At 41.8% G+C, this 17,499-nt stretch overlaps 3 protein-coding genes across 18 annotated transcripts in view; 1 reads left to right on the forward strand and 2 right to left on the reverse strand.

Moving 5' to 3' along the window:
- The window catches only part of POLG2 (DNA polymerase gamma 2, accessory subunit), a 45,445-nt gene extending 42,044 nt beyond the window's left edge, over window positions 1-3,401 (reverse strand). For all 5 annotated transcript variants that reach the window (XR_013991829.1, XR_013991830.1, XM_081027163.1 and 2 more), the window contains exon 1: window positions 2,714-3,401. Coding sequence is in view for 3 of the 5 variants with exons in the window: in XM_081027163.1 (XP_080883289.1) it covers window positions 2,714-3,278 (565 nt within the window). In the remaining 2 variants the exon portion in view is untranslated. The remainder of the gene's footprint in view (window positions 1-2,713) is intronic.
- Window positions 3,402-5,770: 2,369 nt separating this feature from the next.
- Window positions 5,771-13,161, reverse strand: DDX5 (DEAD-box helicase 5). 10 transcript variants are annotated; one of them, XR_013991832.1, is made up of 15 exons: window positions 12,610-12,839; window positions 12,181-12,359; window positions 10,798-10,963; window positions 10,353-10,449; window positions 10,129-10,262; window positions 9,946-10,011; window positions 9,580-9,721; window positions 9,338-9,498; window positions 9,080-9,252; window positions 8,599-8,709; window positions 8,290-8,351; window positions 7,390-8,199; window positions 7,123-7,272; window positions 6,685-7,018; window positions 5,771-6,477 (listed from the first exon to the last, which is right to left on the reverse strand). XR_013991832.1 is itself a non-coding variant. In XM_081027171.1 (14 exons), the coding sequence occupies exons 2-14, from the start codon at window positions 12,222-12,224 to the stop codon at window positions 6,074-6,076; spliced, it is 1,845 nt and encodes a 614-aa protein (XP_080883297.1). In that variant the 5' UTR covers window positions 12,225-12,359; window positions 12,993-13,161; the 3' UTR covers window positions 5,771-6,073. The 10 variants fall into 10 exon arrangements, 3 of the variants coding, with proteins under 3 accessions (XP_080883297.1, XP_080883296.1, XP_080883295.1); XR_013991834.1 differs by lacking the exon at window positions 12,610-12,839 and having other exon boundaries at window positions 7,390-7,503; window positions 7,627-8,199; window positions 12,181-12,447; XR_013991831.1 differs by lacking the exon at window positions 7,123-7,272 and having other exon boundaries at window positions 6,685-6,909.
- CEP95 (centrosomal protein 95) overlaps window positions 12,909-17,499 on the forward strand; it is a 36,785-nt gene continuing 32,194 nt past the window's right edge. Inside the window, exons 1-3 of one of the 3 annotated variants that reach the window (XM_081027167.1) lie at window positions 12,909-13,284; window positions 14,787-14,915; window positions 16,274-16,381. In XM_081027167.1, the coding sequence (XP_080883293.1) occupies window positions 13,266-13,284; window positions 14,787-14,915; window positions 16,274-16,381 (256 nt within the window). In that variant the 5' untranslated portion in view covers window positions 12,909-13,265. The remainder of the gene's footprint in view (window positions 13,285-14,786; window positions 14,916-16,273; window positions 16,382-17,499) is intronic. The other 2 variants (XM_081027168.1, XM_081027166.1) reach the window with 2 other exon arrangements.

Genomic DNA, 17,499 nt, shown 5'->3' on the forward strand with positions numbered 1-17,499 from the left:
AATCCATTCCCCAACAATACTCTGCTCCTGAGCAACCTTTCACCCAGTATTTTAGAATCCACTGATGAGCCTTCTTGACTCCATTATTATACCCTTGAGGATTGCAAAATCATAACATGGTGATATTTCTACATTTCTTTCTATCTTCTTTCTACATTTGTTGCATAGCTTCTGTAAAAACAAAGTTTCTCCAACTTCTCCCGCCAACAGCAGCCTCGATTACTTATTTTTTGATTAATACTATGGTTTAAATTTTTTATTGAATGTATTATGATCCATTACCATCAATATTTACTCTAATGTTCAGTTTGCCCTAAATGTAGCCACTGGGAGTCTCCTTGAAGCCAGCATCTGTGTCCTTTTGGCATGACCCCACTAGTCTTCGAGTAATTCTTTGCTTTCTAGCATCATAAAATGTCCCAAACTGACCTTGGGCTTTCCCTGTCCCCGAACTGGAATCAGCCATTTCTCCAAGCACTGATTCATTTTTGAAACCAAAATCTGGGTATAAGGTTGTGCTCATTACTATTGTCCCATGAAGAAAGTTAGAAAATAGATTATTTTTTAAAATCTTGAATTCATACTGATATTGCCAATTCAAGTTTAACACGACAAAGTTTATTCTTGTCTTCTATTTGTATCTCTGTACTATTACAGTAAAACACCTTGGTTTATAATAACGTTAATCTAGGTTACTAATAATATTAATCGCCCGTCCATTTGCTTTAAATCTAAATTCAAGATTTTTTTGTAGTTCTCTATGCTAGTTATATAAAAGATTATATCCCATGAAATGACAGCACTGTGTTCAAAAGTTACTTGAGATTTCCATTTCTGATAACAGCAGACTAGCTTGTTGATAACAACAAAAAGCTGGTCAGGAAATTTTTTTAAAAATCTGTTTATGACATCCCAATAAACTTTAATTTAAAAAAATCTGTTTAAAGACATAGGAGAGCTATCAAGGCAGTAAGGACTTGAGGGTCCAAAATTTGGAGAATAGGGAAGAGCCGAGAGGTGAACCCAACATTTAGTGATGCTTTTCCAATACTCAAGTAGCAGAACAGAGAAGCTGAAGTGCTGAGCAGACCTTCCTGACATCTTATGCGATTGGGAAGTACAAAAATTGTAGTTCCTGGCTAATCAAGGAGAAGGGGTTCCGGTACACACCCCAGCCTTTCACGAGGGACACTCAAAGGGCTACACTCTAGGAGTAGAGATGAAGTGAAAAGACTGAAGCCCAGCCTCCAATTAACTTAATCATGGATTGTATTAAGATATGCTCACACTTTACCTGCCTGCCAAAAGCAGAAGTAAATCCTCCCAAGAGGAAGAAAACACGACCCAAAGCCTCAATTTATCTCTACAATTTTTACACAAATTACCTAGAATATCAGAATGTTCAAATGACCCAAAGCCCAGAGAAAAAGATACTAGAAACAGACATGAGTTATGACACATAGATAGACTTTAAAATATGATTTTGTTCAAGATAACAAGATGGTGAAAATATCTAACATATGGGTAATTAGTCATAGGACAGAAGAAAGAGAATGGCGTGGTAACAATACTTGGAGACATAATGGCTGAGAATTTTAAAAAACTAGTCATATGGCTACCACTATAGTTCAGACAAGGAATAAAGAGAGCAAGAGCATTGGGAATAGAAAAAAAAGGCAAACTGGGTAACTCTCAGCTAAAAACACTAGACAACCAAAGGATTCTGCAAATAAATGGATTTAAGATTTCTAAAGGCAAGACAATGTCTAGTGCACCATAGATGCTTTGATGACGGGACATTTAAAAGAGCTAAATTTCATTTTCTAATAAGGAAGAAAAGATTGATTTGTTCTGGAACATGGTAATGAGCAGTCATTTAACGCTCCCAAAGTCATCATGGAATAATTATATAGTACAAAGCAAAACTGTCACATTTTTTCAAGTTTGTTTTAGTTTGCTTTATTTTCTTAAGGAAATCTTTAAAAGTTACAATATACGTACTAATTTTCAGAGACCCAGGGACACTGGTTATTTTAAATTACTTTATAGTATCACTTAATGAAAAATGGCAAGGATAGCACTTTGCAAAGACGAGATGCTGTGGCACCACATCTGTCCTGTAAAGAACTTGAATTTTTTTTCAGAGTCGCTGCAATCATGTTCTAGTCCCCTAATAAGTTGCTGTGTATGTATTTACTCAAGAATCACTTATAAAGCTTGATTAGTCTTATTATTCTGCAAACTCAAAAATTACCTAAAGGGCTCTGGAAACAACAGATTGCAGATCAGTTTTCAGTTAAAAAAACAAAAAACAAAAAAACGGGGAAGGGTATTTTCTCTTTGCTTTAGAAAAATGAGCTTTGATTAATCTATTGTATGTAAAACTGCAGGGTGACTGTGGAAATATTTATAAATATTTTAGTAATGATGAACAAATGATGCAAATACATGACTTAATGTAGTTCCTAATTCTAGGGCTCCTCAACTGGACTCTAAAAGATGGCCCCGTGAAACTGAGAGCGTCACCAGGTCCGTCAGCCAGATTCTTTAAGGAACAGGAACGATTCCACGGTCAATACACCCAACTACTTCAAAAATTTGTGAACCAGGTAACTTCCTTTCCACGTGAATTAAAGGTGGAATTCGCGAAACCGAGCGAGACAGCTTTTCCACCCCAACAACCTATTTTGAAGCATCAAATTGTGAAGCATACCGTGAAGAAGGGTCTCCCGTAGTGTCCCAGAAGTTTTTAATAAGTTCTCAAGAAACGCTATTAGCTGTTCCTTACTGAGCTCTTTGTCTTGCAAGATTTCGCGTAGAGTTTCTGCAGAAACTAACCTGAAGGCACTGTCCCCGGGCAGCGAAGGGCCTGGTTCATGGTGGAGGGCGTCTACCGGGAAAACCTGCTGTTCCCTGAACACCACCACCGAGGACCACCATTCTGCTGCCAGGTTCTTCCGTAACTCTATGCCCAAGGGGCCAAAACCGGAGTGGCACCCGGTCAGCAGAGAATCTCGGCTAATATGTCGCTTGGTGCCACTGAGGAAATGCCTTCTCCGACAGATTTCTACCAGCGCTTCGCTGCCCTCACCAGACTCTGAGGCTTCTCTTGATTCGCTCCCCTGGGAGAGCTCCGCGTGTGACCTCAGGGCCCCTCCGAGCGGGCTACTCCCTTCCGTCAACCGCTCTGCCTGGCCCCCATCTACTCGACCCCCAAACCCAGACAACAGGCACCTGCAGACTTTCTGGCAGGCCTTGACGATTGCACCGGAGCGCATCGCCCTTAGGAGCCAAAGAGCTCAGTCTCCTATGTGCTGGTGATCCCAGCAAACCGCTGCAACTGCTAAAAATCCCGGGACTAATTGCAGAGGCGCGACGGAAGTGAATTTTTGCGCAGTCGACCCCGCCCACGGAAGTGCGTCACTGTGCTCCGGCCGCGGCCGCCGCGGGCCTCCCGCACTCGCCATGGCGGACTCTTAAAAGTGGTGCTCCTGCTCCTCGGTGAAGACGGGTCCCCCCGCAATTTTTTTATGTCCTCACCAGCACCGGTAAAGGTCATTCCCATCTTATTTTCGCTATGGTACTGTAGCCACTGTTGACTCAGCATTAGTTTCCTTCCCTTTCTTGCAAGCCAGACATCAGAATACTTAAATATTCTCCAAATCACCATTTAAACCATCTCAAGCTTAAGTACTAAGGAAAATAAACCTTGGTTCCCGTTTCTAAGGTTTTAGTCTTTTAAGGTGGTTTAGACACCCAGAGCTTTGCAACTCTACTAAACGCACCACCAGCGCGTGCCTACCCCGAGCAGTTCTCTCCTGGGCTTGGGTGGGGCTGAAACCGGAAGGGGTATGGTCCCTTCACACTAGGGAGGGGCTCTCAAAAGTGAATCGACTCCTCGGCCAGTCCCAGCAATGTTGACAAGCACCGCAGATGAATGTGGAGGCACAGCGTCCATTGTGTACAAATTGTTTTACCACAGGTCCTTTCTAGGGGGTTCATCCAAACATGCAATAAAACTTGAAGATCCACAATTGCCTAGCAGGCTTCTGAGTTTACAACCTCCATTTTAATACTGAGAAACTACCCCAATATTGGGAAAGTGGTACAACCCAGATGAAAACAGTTGATTCCAACACTCACGATTCTTCTACTAGCTAGCTTCCCTTAAAGTGGTTGGGGAAACTTGAAAGATAAATCCAGGTGAATCAGGAGCAAACTACTAAATTCCACTAGACTACCAGGAAAGGGCAGTTTATGCAGGATAGTAATTTAGCGATTGAATTTTAATATAGTTTAAAATTTTCATCAAGGTTAAGGTGGTTGGACAAGCTCAGAAAACCATTCAAATGTGCAGGTTTGTAAAAGAAACTACAAAATTTCAACAGCATTGCTGGTAAGGCAATTATATTAATTGCAAAGCTGGGCACGGTTAACGTGTTTCCCACACTAAGGAAACACACCAGAGGAGAGGCCTATACGCAAATAAATAAGAGAGAGATTGGGGAGTAAAATCACATTTATTAGTTAAGACAACCACAGGCTGGACACAACACACATGCTAAAAAGTGGACTGTCTTTTAAAACTTCAAAGGTAAATGTTTTCCACATTTCAGTGTTTACAAATTAAAAGGCCCACGTTAGACATTAAACAGTAAAATAATACTCCAACCTATCCTGAAAGCTTAAGTCATTAATGAATTTGACCTACCATGCTATTGAAAACTGTTAAGGTTGAATCGGTTTTCAGTGTATTAGTCCTAAAATTACCACTCCCCATCCCCTCACAAATTATTTTTGTATTTTAGAGGTAAGGCATTAATACCAACTAAAGCCTCAGTTTAATCAGAAATTCAGTGAAGTCTCATGAAGAACTCTCGTCTCCTGGCAAGAACATATATACCAGATTCTCTGGGAAGACATTTCAAGACCTAACTTCTAGCCATTAGTGAAATCAAATATTAGGTTGGTGAGCTGGAATTAAATACGGTTACTCCCTGGATCTTTCTAGAACCCATGTTGATCCTAACAAGACTTGTACTATGGTCACGTTTTTGGTTATGTTGCTTCCTCTTGGTTAACCATTAATTTTGACAAGGATTTTTTTGTGTTCGTTTAAATATGAATAGACCTTACAGTTTGGAGTCCTCTTGAGTTCCCTGGGTTATTAGAAAGACATTCAATGACTCCCAGTGTGACTATAATTAAGAGCCCCTGGAAGCCTGTAATTTGTTAACCTGGACACTGAAAAATTCAAAACTTAGCTCTTGCCAACCTTATCTTAAAAGGTGTAAAGTCTTAGCTTTGTTCAGCATTCTAGTAATTCGCAATACAGCGAAGAGCATGAATGTCATCTTTTGAAAAAGTTATTTGGAGCTTTTCAAATGACAAATTTTGCAAAAGGGAACAGTCACCCATGTTGTTCTCACACTAACCAATAGAAGGTGGGGCTATAGTTGATTGCTTCACATCTACTTTAATATCTCATTTTACCACTCTGCTAATTGACTATTAAATAACTCACCTGATTGGGAGGTACTGACAGAAAGCCTTTATGCAATTTAGCCTAGAATTATAAGTTTACCTAAATCAATCTCATTTAATTCTTGCAATAAGAATAGAGAGCACTTTAAGAAAGAACGGCCTTCTGATCTCCCCACTTACCAAAACTAAATTATGGAAAGGAGCAATTTAGTTTTTGATTAAAAAAAATCTAAGCAAACTTTTACATGACATTGTATATGTAAAATAAAGTACAATTTCCACTTAATTCAGTCTTCAAATATTTTTTATTGGAAGGCCATGCATTGCCTTCATTTATTGTATTTCAAATCACTGTACATTTACTTTTGTGAAAACACTGCCTGCATTTTCTAGTACAAAAAAAACCTAAAAATTGTTTCAGGAATGTAGAGAAATATCCAACTTAAATAGCGAAAAAGTGCACCATAATTACTGCTGCACTGCAGTCATTTCTGCATTTCCCATGTTTCTTAAATAACTATCTTGTCTGATAACACACAATATAAAGAGCAATTATGAAAAACAGACATTTACATATACTTCTAAAGTCTTATTGAGAATATCCTGTTGGCATAGGATAACCAATCATAGGCGCAGCTGCAGTAGCAGGATATGCATATGCCTGTTGGTTCATACCATTGTGCATATTTGGAACGTTACTTCCATATTGCTGAGTGCTATCATAACCATTCTGGTAAGTCCCTGTTGGATTACCAGTCCTAAAACTGGTCTGTATACCAGCGGACACAAAATTACTTCCAAAGCTCCCATTGGTGTAATTTGCAGCAGTGTAAACACCATTCTGGGTTTTTGCCCCAAAATCTCTCTTAAGCAGACTAGAGTAACCTCTGTCATAATTTTCCCTATCTCTAAAGGTATTAAATCCACCCCGTTTGCCTGCAGAGTATCTGTCTCGACGGTCATCCTTCATGCCTCCTCTACCCCTGGAACGACCTGTCAAGAAAAATTGTAAACCGATTATTTCTGACACAAATCATTATTAATTTAATCAGATAGCTTTTATTCACTATATGCGTGAAATTTTCTCGAAGTCAGTTTCACATTGAAGAATTTACTCACCTGCCAATCCCATTTAAATGGGTTTGTAGACAATTATGTGACCCCAAACCACCAACATTTCTTATTGAAGATTGGTCTTACCTGAACCCCTGTCTTCAACCAACTGAAGCAACTTGGGATTAATTGCTTGATTAGCTTCCCGAAGCACAGAGATAAGGTCGCTCACTTGCTTTATGTTATTAGGTGTAAAGAAAGTGTATGCTGTGCCTGTTTTGGTACTGCGAGCAGTTCTTCCAATTCGATGAATATAATCCTCTGAGGAGTTAGGGTAGTCATAATTGATGACAAATTTCACATCTTCCACATCTGTAAGGTGTTGCAGTGTGGCAAAATAACAATGTACGGAGTTTTGCACACCACAACAGCCAGACCAAAAATAAAAAGTTAGACAATTGTATTCCCAAGAAGGTATGGGCTGCAAAAAATACAGTTAAAATGGTTATCCATTCCCTGTAGGAATACCATTGAGGTTGAGAGAAAAAAAAAAACAAAAATAGTCATTTGTATGCCATTACCCACCCGTAGAATCTGTCAAAAGGACTTGTAGTCCCTAACATTCCCAAATCAGCAAGTCCCCTTATAAGATCATCAAGTGACATCTGAATGCTTCTGTGCAGTAGGGCCACTTAAAGGTTCACAGCAACTTCTTCATGTGCTCATTTTGAGGACCTTTAAACAAAAATGTACATGGTCCTTTGCCATTACACACTCATCAGAAGTTCAAAATTCTGGCCACACTGCTTGTCTTGCCAAGACCTTACAACCGCAGCTGCAAGAAAAACATACCTGTCCCCCAAAAGTTGTTTTTATGCACTGTGTCTCGTCTAGGCAAGCGCTTCCAAGAAGCCAGGATTCACTTGAGAATGTGTCTCTCTCTGGCAGGTCTCGACATGACGACTACTGTGTAGGTGAGGGAGGAACTTTCAAAGCATTGCTTGCTTTTCCCACTGACTAAGTGTGAGAAGTTGCTCCTGCTCTAGAGCTTATGTGCCAGTACTCACCAATTTGTAAAAGGCTTAGTACCTTTTAAAGCTGCTCTCTCCATTTCAAACTTGAACAAAAATTTCATTGAACATTGATGTTTGGAAATATTTCTTCGACATTTCAGCAAACTCACTGAAACTCAAAGACCCACAGATCACAGTAAACAGTTTAAAACAATGCTGTACCATGGCAGTCATGCAAAGCATGGGACAGAAGAAATACCACGGCAGTGAACTGTGAGGGTAACTTGCATTTTTTCCCCCTCGGAGAGAACAGTTTACGGGGCAGAGGTGGTATGTTCTGCCTTTTGAAGATTACTGGCACACTTTCAGCTTTTCACCTCTCTAATCGACTGGAAGGAGCCAGCCGATCACTAGTCCTCCATCCCCCTCGAGTCCTCCGATTGTCATGCCTAGGCCTTGCCACAAAGACTGCACCTTTATATGAAAAAAACTTAGAAAAAATGCAGGTTAAAGAAAGCAATAAACTTTCTTTAAAAATCATATGGAGATCTTCTGGAAAACCAAGCCACGAATTCGAGTTTGTACTAACCTAGCCCTCTGGAAGCCACATCTGTAGCAATCAGAATAGGAGCTTTTCCATGTTTGAATTCTGCAAAAGACAACATACAATCACTAATCTGACCAAAATTGTAGGTTTTGAAGGGGTCGGGGGGGAGTAACCCTCATTTGAAATACTTGCCATTTAGAACCCAGTCACGTTCCTGTTGACTCTTGTCACCATGGATACCCATGGCAGGCCACCTAAATTAAAGAAAAGTTGTAACAATAAGATGCTTATTTAAAACCCGATAGGTTTTAGTCTAGCACTGAACTTTTTGGTCACAGATCCCTCTAATTTCACCTGAAATGTTAATACAATTCTACCTATACTACATGATTCCCATCCACGAAATTCAAATCCATCACTCCTGATCTGATCTAAGTTTGCCTTCTCCTCTAAAGTCAACTCTAATTAATACACCTGCTTCAATGGAGAAAGCCTACATACCCGTCTCGCCTCATTTTTCTAGTAAGTTCATCACATCTTCTTTTGGTTTCAACAAAAACAATGGTTTTATTCTCCTTCTCACTCATGATCTCTTCCATTAGACGAATAAGTCTTGAAGGGGAAAAAAATTGTAAACTTGAATAAAAGTCCATGGTACAATCACACATGTATGGTCAAGGTACACGGCCACAAATCAGAAACACCTGCTGGCCCACTAATCAAGCAATTCTATCTTTAACCCTTAAATAAGCCACACAATATGATATGATTTTTTTTCCTATAGGAATGCTATAAATATGGTGATAAGTAATTATCTGAATTAAGGAAGCAGGAACTTTCAGGATCGACAGGCTAATTTTAAATGACAATTCAAATTCCACCCCACTAAAAGTCACTTTTAAGATAACATATGAAACAAGAATTTATCTTATATAGCAATTGTTTTTATAATATAAATTGTTTTAAGATTTATATTACTTACTTTTCATCCTTTTCAACATCATGACAGACATCCACAATCTGAAGAATATTGTGGTTTGCACTCAGTTCTAGTGCACCAATGTTTATATGAATATAGTCTTTCAGGAAATCTTCAGCAAGCTGTCTTACTTCTTTTGGCCAAGTCGCACTCCACATTAGAGTTTGCCTGTCAGGCTAAAAAAATTTGGATTAAAGGTTTGCATTTGAAGAATAAATTCAGATGTAAGTTTAAAGAAATAATATATTTTAGAGTACTTACTCTTATCTGATCCACAATCTTCCTTATTTGGGGTTCGAAGCCCATATCAAGCATTCTATCTGCTTCATCAAGGACAAGGTAAGTGGTTCTTCTCAGATTTGTTTTCCCACACTCTAAAAAGTCAATCAGTCTTCCAGGTGTTGCAATACAGATTTCCACACCTTCAATTAAACACAGAAACGTTAACTATGACATCTAGAACTTTTTAGCATCATCAGTGACAATCTTTTTTTGTTATATACCTCTCTCCAAATCACGTATCTGTGGTCCCTTGGGAGCACCGCCATAGATGCAAGTAGACTTCAACCGACATGCTCTACAATATTCAGCAGCTACTTGCTGCACCTGCTGGGCCAGTTCCCGAGTTGGTGCCAGCACCAAGCACTAAAAGAGGAACAGAAAGTGAAAAACATCTTTCAGCAGAATCCTGGGTAAATTACTGATTTACTGCTCTTCGGGCAGACAATCTCTAACTAAATAGGGTAAGATAATGTCTATGTAAAACCACCACAAGTTTTATCTTTTGCTGTATGTTTTAAAAATCTCTACATTACATGTATGGACAAAAAATTGAAAGAAAAAAAGTATATATATATATATATACTTACAATAGGCCCATCTCCTCTCTCTAGGAATGGCTGATGATTGATGTGGACAATGGCAGGCAGCAAATACTATTTAAAGGGGAAGAAACAGCAGAAGTTACATTAAAATATTTCTGGTTTCTTTTTACTTCTAACCCAATTCCTCTAGCACATATCACAGGATCTCCAAAGTTCTTCCAAACTTACAGACAATGTTTTCCCAGATCCAGTCTGTGCCACTCCAACCATGTCCAATCCACTTAGAGCAACTGGCCATCCCTGAGCTTGAATAGCAGTGGGTTCAGTAAAGTTCTGTCTGGCGATCACATCCATGACGTTTGCTATAATTATCAACACACGTTTAGAAAAAATCAGTAAGGCCAAGAAAACGGAATTTTTGAAAAAGGACAAAACTCAAAACTAGTACTTACCAGGAAAGTTTGCTTCATAAAAATTCAGAACTGGCTTTGGGCAGTTGTGACCTCTAACTGTAACTTCCTTGCTTCTTCTGTATGTCTCTACCTCTTGCTACAAAACAAATAATAATCTGCTAAATCTTATGACAAACTCTTCCAACTAAACACGCAAACAATAAGCCCCTAATCTTATAATTGATTAGGTACTTTAACATAGCCATTTTAATCTGGATCCATGTGATGAAAACCCTACGCAGAAAAGTATCTATTGTGTTATACTCTGCCATGCTAAGTAGAAAAATTCAGAGCCATTTCTTTCCAAAAGTAACACCTCTTCCCCAACTAATAAAAAAGCATGATTTCCCACAACTTGGTCATTTGCCAACACATTTCTGGGCGGATTTTGACTTACTGTTAAGTCACTAAGTTAAACCTGATGAAGCCACATGAAATTACTCACCGCTGTGCGCCTAGCCAAATCAGGGTGTTCTTGATAAAAATTCTTCTCAAATTTTGGCAGCTCATCAAGATTCCACTTCTTTTTAACTAATTTCTCCCCAGGGTTTCCAAACTTCTTTCCTGATAGGGGCCCTGCCCTACTTCCTCCAAATCGAGGTGCACCAAACCTGCAATTAAAAAAAAGAAAGTTACATTTTCTAACCTCCCTGTAGCAGTTCATATACACTCTAACGTACTATTCCTCGGCACACTCTAAATAAAGATGGATGAAAGACTTCTGGAGGGGTAAGATCTTCCGCTGTCCTTAGTGATCATTCTCTCCAAACCACAATTAGCACCCTCTCCTTTCCCCGTTGTCCCAAGTACACGCTATTAAAGCCAAAAAAGCAGCCCAGGATTTATCAGGTCGGAAACTGGCTGCCCAAACACCAGAAGCTCAGATTACAAGGACAGACAACAGCTTGCGGCTACCGGTCTTTCCCACGCGCTTAGGAATTAAGTGTCTGAGAGAAGGACAATACGAGAAGGGAGGAGCTTGTTAACAGCGATGTTATTTACCAGCTGTTTCCAAGCAAAGGGTCTTTGGTTTCAATGGATAACGGGACAGCACGGGCGACGAAAGCAGAACGAGGAGGAGGGGTGGTCTCGGCGACACTTACACAAGCCCATCGACTAGGGCGGAACCGCGGAACGGCTTCCGAGCAAGGTAACAAAATTATATAACGCCAGAAAAAGGAGGAGGAGGAGCTGGCGACGACCAGGGGAGGAGTCCCGGCCCGGGCGGAGTCGGCCGGGCGGCGTTCCCGCTGGGGCGGCGCTTCCCCCTTTGTCTCGCATTTCTCTCTGCGCCACATTTTCTCGACGCTGCCATTTTGAGCTCCTCCGCCGGGCGGGGTAACAAAGGCGCCGGCGCCATGTCCGACGCCGGCATTTTGTACCGACGGCTCAGCCACATGGCTCATTACCGTGGCGCCCGCCACCCTCCTGACCCCGCCGCATCCAGGGCTTTCGAAGCGGCCCTCTCGGCTCCCAAAAAACCCCCGGAGAACCCGAAAACACCTCCCAAAAGGCTGCACTCCACAGCGACGACTTCGTTCTCCTCGAAGCGTCGCGCTTTCCTCCCCTCGCAACACGCTCAATTCTCGCCACAACCACTAAATCGACGAAGCCCCGACGCTCCCAAACAAAAAGCGAGACTGAGGGCCGTTTGTAGAAAAACCTTTCAGTCAGTTTTGGACAAATAGCAAAATGGCGCAAACTTTCCCTGGAGGCGGCCCCAAATAGAGCCGAAAGAGCCAAGTTCCCATCGCTGCCCACCCCTCGTTGTTTTCCCTGGCCTCCCATCCCCCACCCGCGGGCCTGACAGGTCAGTTCCCCCACTCACCCTCGATCCCGACCGCGGTCTCGGTCACTCGAATAGCCCGACATGGCGTCAATGATTGCGGTTGGCGGGGAACGAAGTGGAGAGAATCTGGTGCGACGAGTCGCTGTGGAGGTGGCTTCGACAAGCAAAGCCTTGCGGGGGCGGCAGCGGCGGAAGGACGGCGATGACAGGAGCCGGAGCTACTCCGCAAGAGACCGATGGAAATGAATGAGGTGCCGGCCGCGTCCCGGCAGCCGGTTTTATAGGCTGGACCGCCTCCTCCGCCGCAGAGAATGCTGGGAGCCGCTCTATGACCTAATCACCCCGCCCCTGCGCAGAGGCCGCAACGCCCGCAAACGTTCCGGAATCCGCCATGTCCTCTCCCCTCCCCCACTGTCCCTCCCTTAGAGTCGCCCGTTTTTTGCCCTTTCCGTGGCTGGGCTCACTCACCACCGGAATGCCTCAGCCTACACTCTCTCGACTTCACCTTTTTCTCGTCTCTCCACACCTCAAGGAAGCTACCCCGCCCTTTTGAGGTCCAGCACAGGCTATAAAATGGCCAGCACAGGGTAACACACTCAATCCACTTGGAGTTGTTTACGTCTCCAAACAGCGCTCACGCCCAGAACCTAAGCGACAGGAAGGCGGCCCCTGACATTGTCACGTGGCTGGCCCCGCCCACCGGGTGAGCGGGCCGCACTACTTCCTCAGTTGGCGTCCGCGGAGGAATACAAAACGAAAAGCTCACCGGAAATGCCGCGCTAATGCCGCGCTAATGCCGCCGGGAGACCGGCCCCGGCTGCTGCGTGACCCGCACTGTCAAACCCACGCACCTGAGAGTCGCTGAGCGCGATCTTTCGGGAGGAGAATGGTATCTAGAGCCTCCAAACCGCCGCCTCGGCGCGTGTTGCGAAAGGAAGTGCTCCTCTGACGACCAATCAGTAGCGAGAAGCCGTTTTAACGCCCTTCCCTCTTTCACTCCTCCTTCCCTGCACTTTCCTGGCGTTCCCCTTCCTCTCAGCGCTGTATCCGCTTGTGGCGTCCCTTTCAGGACACCGTCCCCCGCGCGCCCAGCTGGGAGTCGGGCGGCGACCTGCTTCCGCGACATGGCCAGCTCAGAGGCTGGTGAGTCTCAACCCGGAATCCCGGTGTGTGTGGACTACGGCGGTCCAAGTCGCCGAACGCCCCTGCCTGTTACAGCTTGAGACTTCAGGCCGGCTTCAGCTAGGTCTGGGCTGCCAGCGGGGCTCGGGACAGACACTCCGTCGTAGTTAGCAGGTTATCTGGGGTGTCTCTTAGCCCAGTTCTCTGCCCGCTTGGAAGCCGTCGAGCGCGATTTTGGGGGTCGGGGAGAGAAGGTCCCTGTGGCGAGACCTGTAGTATGCTTGCAGCCTGGCTGCAAAAAAGGGCAGTCAAAAGGCTTGCTCCCCGGACTCGTGTTTCTCTGGGGTGTCTAGTGCTCTTGCCTCTTGCATTGTGGGGACTGAGGGAGTACCGGAGTCTGTATTGAACTTTGGAGGAATGGCACTCTTTAGGTCTGTTGATGCCCCTACCGAAGAGAAATAGTGGGTTTTTCTCTTCAGTGCCCTCTGGAGCTGCCGGCTTTGCCTCGCATCGCTTTTGAAAAGCGAATTGATTGGTTGTCTAGGACGCTTTCATCCCTTTCTCCAGAACAGCGTTCAGATTAGTTGTCACGGTTTGGTCAGCTGTGAGAAATGGGTGTCGGGCAGAGGGAGACGATGTGTCTTTAGGAGACACACACGTACATTGTTTTCTGGGAAGAGGGAGACAATGTGCCTTGAACACACGGTCACACATTTCTAGAACATACTGAAGACAATCGAATGCAGAATAAAGGAACTTTCCCTTTAATCAACAATCATTTCAGGGAACAAACGTTTCAAGTTTTCTAAATTACCTTCGGTCGGGAAACCCTTGAAATAACTTTTCTAATTCCAACAATATCTGGGGGTGGGGTGGGTCGTACACAGGAAACTTACACGGTATCGGTGATGTGCTAATTCTGAATTTAGGGACTTTTAAATATATTTTCCATATTTCCTCCCATATAGTCAAATACAAAAAAAACTAACAAGTGCAGTGGTGTTGGTGTCATTACTCCAGTTCTTAGCAGCCTAAGTTAATCACCACCTATTTGGACACCAGAGAAATTGTTTGCATAAGATAATTGGGTAAAAACATGACTAATGCTATTGGGAATTTGAAGCAACATCCATTAGTAGTTTCTAGTAGCCTCAGATTATCTTGTTTGGGACACAATGTTCTCACTTGCCTGTAACTATATTATAAATAAAAACACCTACCTATGGCTTGTAAAATAAGAACCACAGTAAATAACTTGAGATTTTAGGTTGCAACAGTCAAAAGTAGATTTGTATTACATTTTTGACTGCATTGAAATTATAGCAGTCTGGAAGTCATCCCAAGTAATTAGATACATCTTTTCAAAAATCATGCCTAGGAGGGTCTTTGAAATTCTATAAAAGTCAAATTCCTTATCTTCTACAGAATTCAATGTGTTTTTGTGAGGGTTTTTTTTTTTTTTTCAGATTATGGCTTTTTCTAGTGCTATTTAAGGCTGACCTTTTCCCCTTCTCTCCCAACAGAGTGGGTAGCCATTGCCAATAACCTTCTTTTGAAATGTCACATACACCTGAGGATACATGAACTAGAAGATTGTGATGCTAATGTCTTTATTGCTTTTTATCAATCCATTTTGGGAGAAAAGGTACCAGGTAAGGGTGCTAAAAAGTGGGAGTAATAATGTCTATATCTTACCCCAGAAGTTTCTAGTGCCTTTAAGTGAGATCCTATGGTATTTATAAAATCTTGAGTTTTCTCTTTGTCTGCATTTTATTTCTAATTATTGCATTCATTACCTTCATGAATACTTTATGAGACCCACCCATAGTAACCACCTTGGTCAAATCAGTTTGACTGGTCTTGGTTGTCACTGTTTAATTATGTTTAATGCCTTGTGAAAGTCACACGTTTTCTGTGACTAAAGGTTCTAAAATTGAGTGGAACTTGGGAACTTGTGCAACCCTGTTGCTTAACCAATATTATAGATTAGAATTGATGTCTGTACTGTATCCCTGGTTAAACATCTTAGAGTCCTTATCCATAGATTTCTCTGCTTTCATTTCTTCATATAAGAAATGTACTAAAATAAGCTCTACGTAGTCTTTCTTTTCCACTGTTACCATGAGTCCCTCCTCACTTCCTGGAATAATGGAATAGCCTCTAGCTGGTATCTTTGATGCTAGTCTCAACCCTCTAGCATTCAGAGGCATATACGAGTACTTATTAGGCCAATCTTTTAAAATACATTTTCATCCTTCCCAAAAAACATTCACCTTCTCAACACCAGAGGAGGAACTCCAAATTTAAGTTGATATTAAAAAATCCTTCTGCACTCAGGTCTATACTGATCTTTTAAACTTCTGTGCTAATAATTCTTAATAGGGCCCTTTAAAAGGACATACAGTAACCCTCATTTCACACCTGTTGTTTTTTTTTTCTCATGGAAAGCAGCCCATGGTTATAGGTTAGTAATTGCCACCCTTACACTCGTATAATCATCTTGAATTTAGAGATTTTTTTTAATTGGGGAATATTGGGGGACAGTGTGTTTCTCCAGGGCCCATCAACTACAAGTCGTTGTCCTTCAGTCTAGTTGTGGAGGGCGCAGCTCAGCTCCAAGTCCAGTTGCCGTTTTCAATCTTTAGTTGCAGGGGGCACAGCCCACCTTGTGGGAATTGAACTGGCAACCTTGTTGAGAGGAGAGCTCTCTCTCTAACCAACTGAGCCATCCGGCTGCCCCGAATTTAGGGACTTCCTTATCTTCTTTAGTGTACTACTTAATGTAGAGCATGTTCATAAGTTTATTCAACCATATTCAATCAATAAATATGCAACCAATAAAGATTCTGTGTGGAATTCAGGCTCTATTAATCTGTACTTTATAAAAACTGTTCTATTTGGGCAGAGCTTACTTTGTAGCAGTTGAACTTACTCAAGAGCCTGGTCTGAGACAGATAGATGAAAACCTGGACCCTCACAGATGCAAAATTAAGTAGCTTTTCTTCCACAGACCTCATAGCTATTCCCAGGAGTCAAGAGGACGAAGCTCACAATGTACAAGCAGTAATCGATTCACTGGCCTTGGATTACCTGCAGGTCAGCTTGTCTCACATAACAGGTTGGTATATACTTAACCTCCAGATAATTTTGCATTTTACTAAAATAACTTTTTAGACAGAACCCAGGACATTATTTAATTAGCCAAATGAATAAGCTTGTGAAATAGACCAAATGGCAAGACTGAGCCAAGACAATCGATTGAGTATATATAGTTAAGGCAGCCATCCTTGAGAGCTTTCCCGGGAGAGTCAGACATTGAGTTTATGATGGATCTCGGTCAGAGTCCTAGAGCTGGTAGTTTGAGGTATGTTTTTGTTGTTGTTTTGTTATTTTAAAGCTAGCATGCTACTTGTTTGTAGTAGCTAAACATTAGAAACATCTAAATGTCCATTCATGATGACAGGTTAAATAAATTATGGTAACTCCACACAGGGAACTACTCTGCAACTGTAAAAGATGATTGATCATGCTTTTTATGTACAATGTTCCATATTAGTGGGACAATCACCATTATATATTGTGTGAGAAAAATGAGGTGCAATTACAATGATAATATGCAGAGTATGCTACTATTTGTAAAAGCAAAGGCGGGGAGAATATTTATGCAATAGATTTCATGTAGAAGGACTCTCTAGAAGCATATATGAGAAACCTGTAATACTGGTTGCCTCCAGTAAGAGGAAGTAAAGGGCTGCAGGACAAGGGTGGGATGAGACTTCATTATATACCTTTTGTAATTTTTAAATTTTGAATTGTGATTACCTATTCAATATAAATAAAACTATAAATTATTTTTTGAACCTTTTTCCATAATAAATTATTTCCAGCTAACGAACAGAAGGAATCTTGGGAACTTGAAACTAAAATCACTAAAAGAGGGTTTATACTGTTGGTTTATTCTTTAAAGGAGATAAATATTAATCAGGATAGGTTATTTACATCTCTTAATTTGATACCGACAAGAACAAATTTTTGCAAAAATACTGTCTTAAGTTTTTGAGTACAGTTTGGGGAGAGTAAATGTAGTAAATTATTTTGGAGATGATTCATTTTGAGGGGTAATCGTGGGGTTTCCCTGTTCTTTTGCAATTTAGAATTGTTTTATTACCGGAGTAGGGCAATTTCTGGTATTCGTGCTTTTAAAACATACTATATGGCAAGGTAGTGTCCACTTAC

This window comes from Rhinolophus hipposideros, assembly GCF_964194185.1.
Source record: "Rhinolophus hipposideros genome assembly, chromosome: 20".
NCBI lineage: Eukaryota > Metazoa > Chordata > Mammalia > Chiroptera > Rhinolophidae > Rhinolophus > Rhinolophus hipposideros.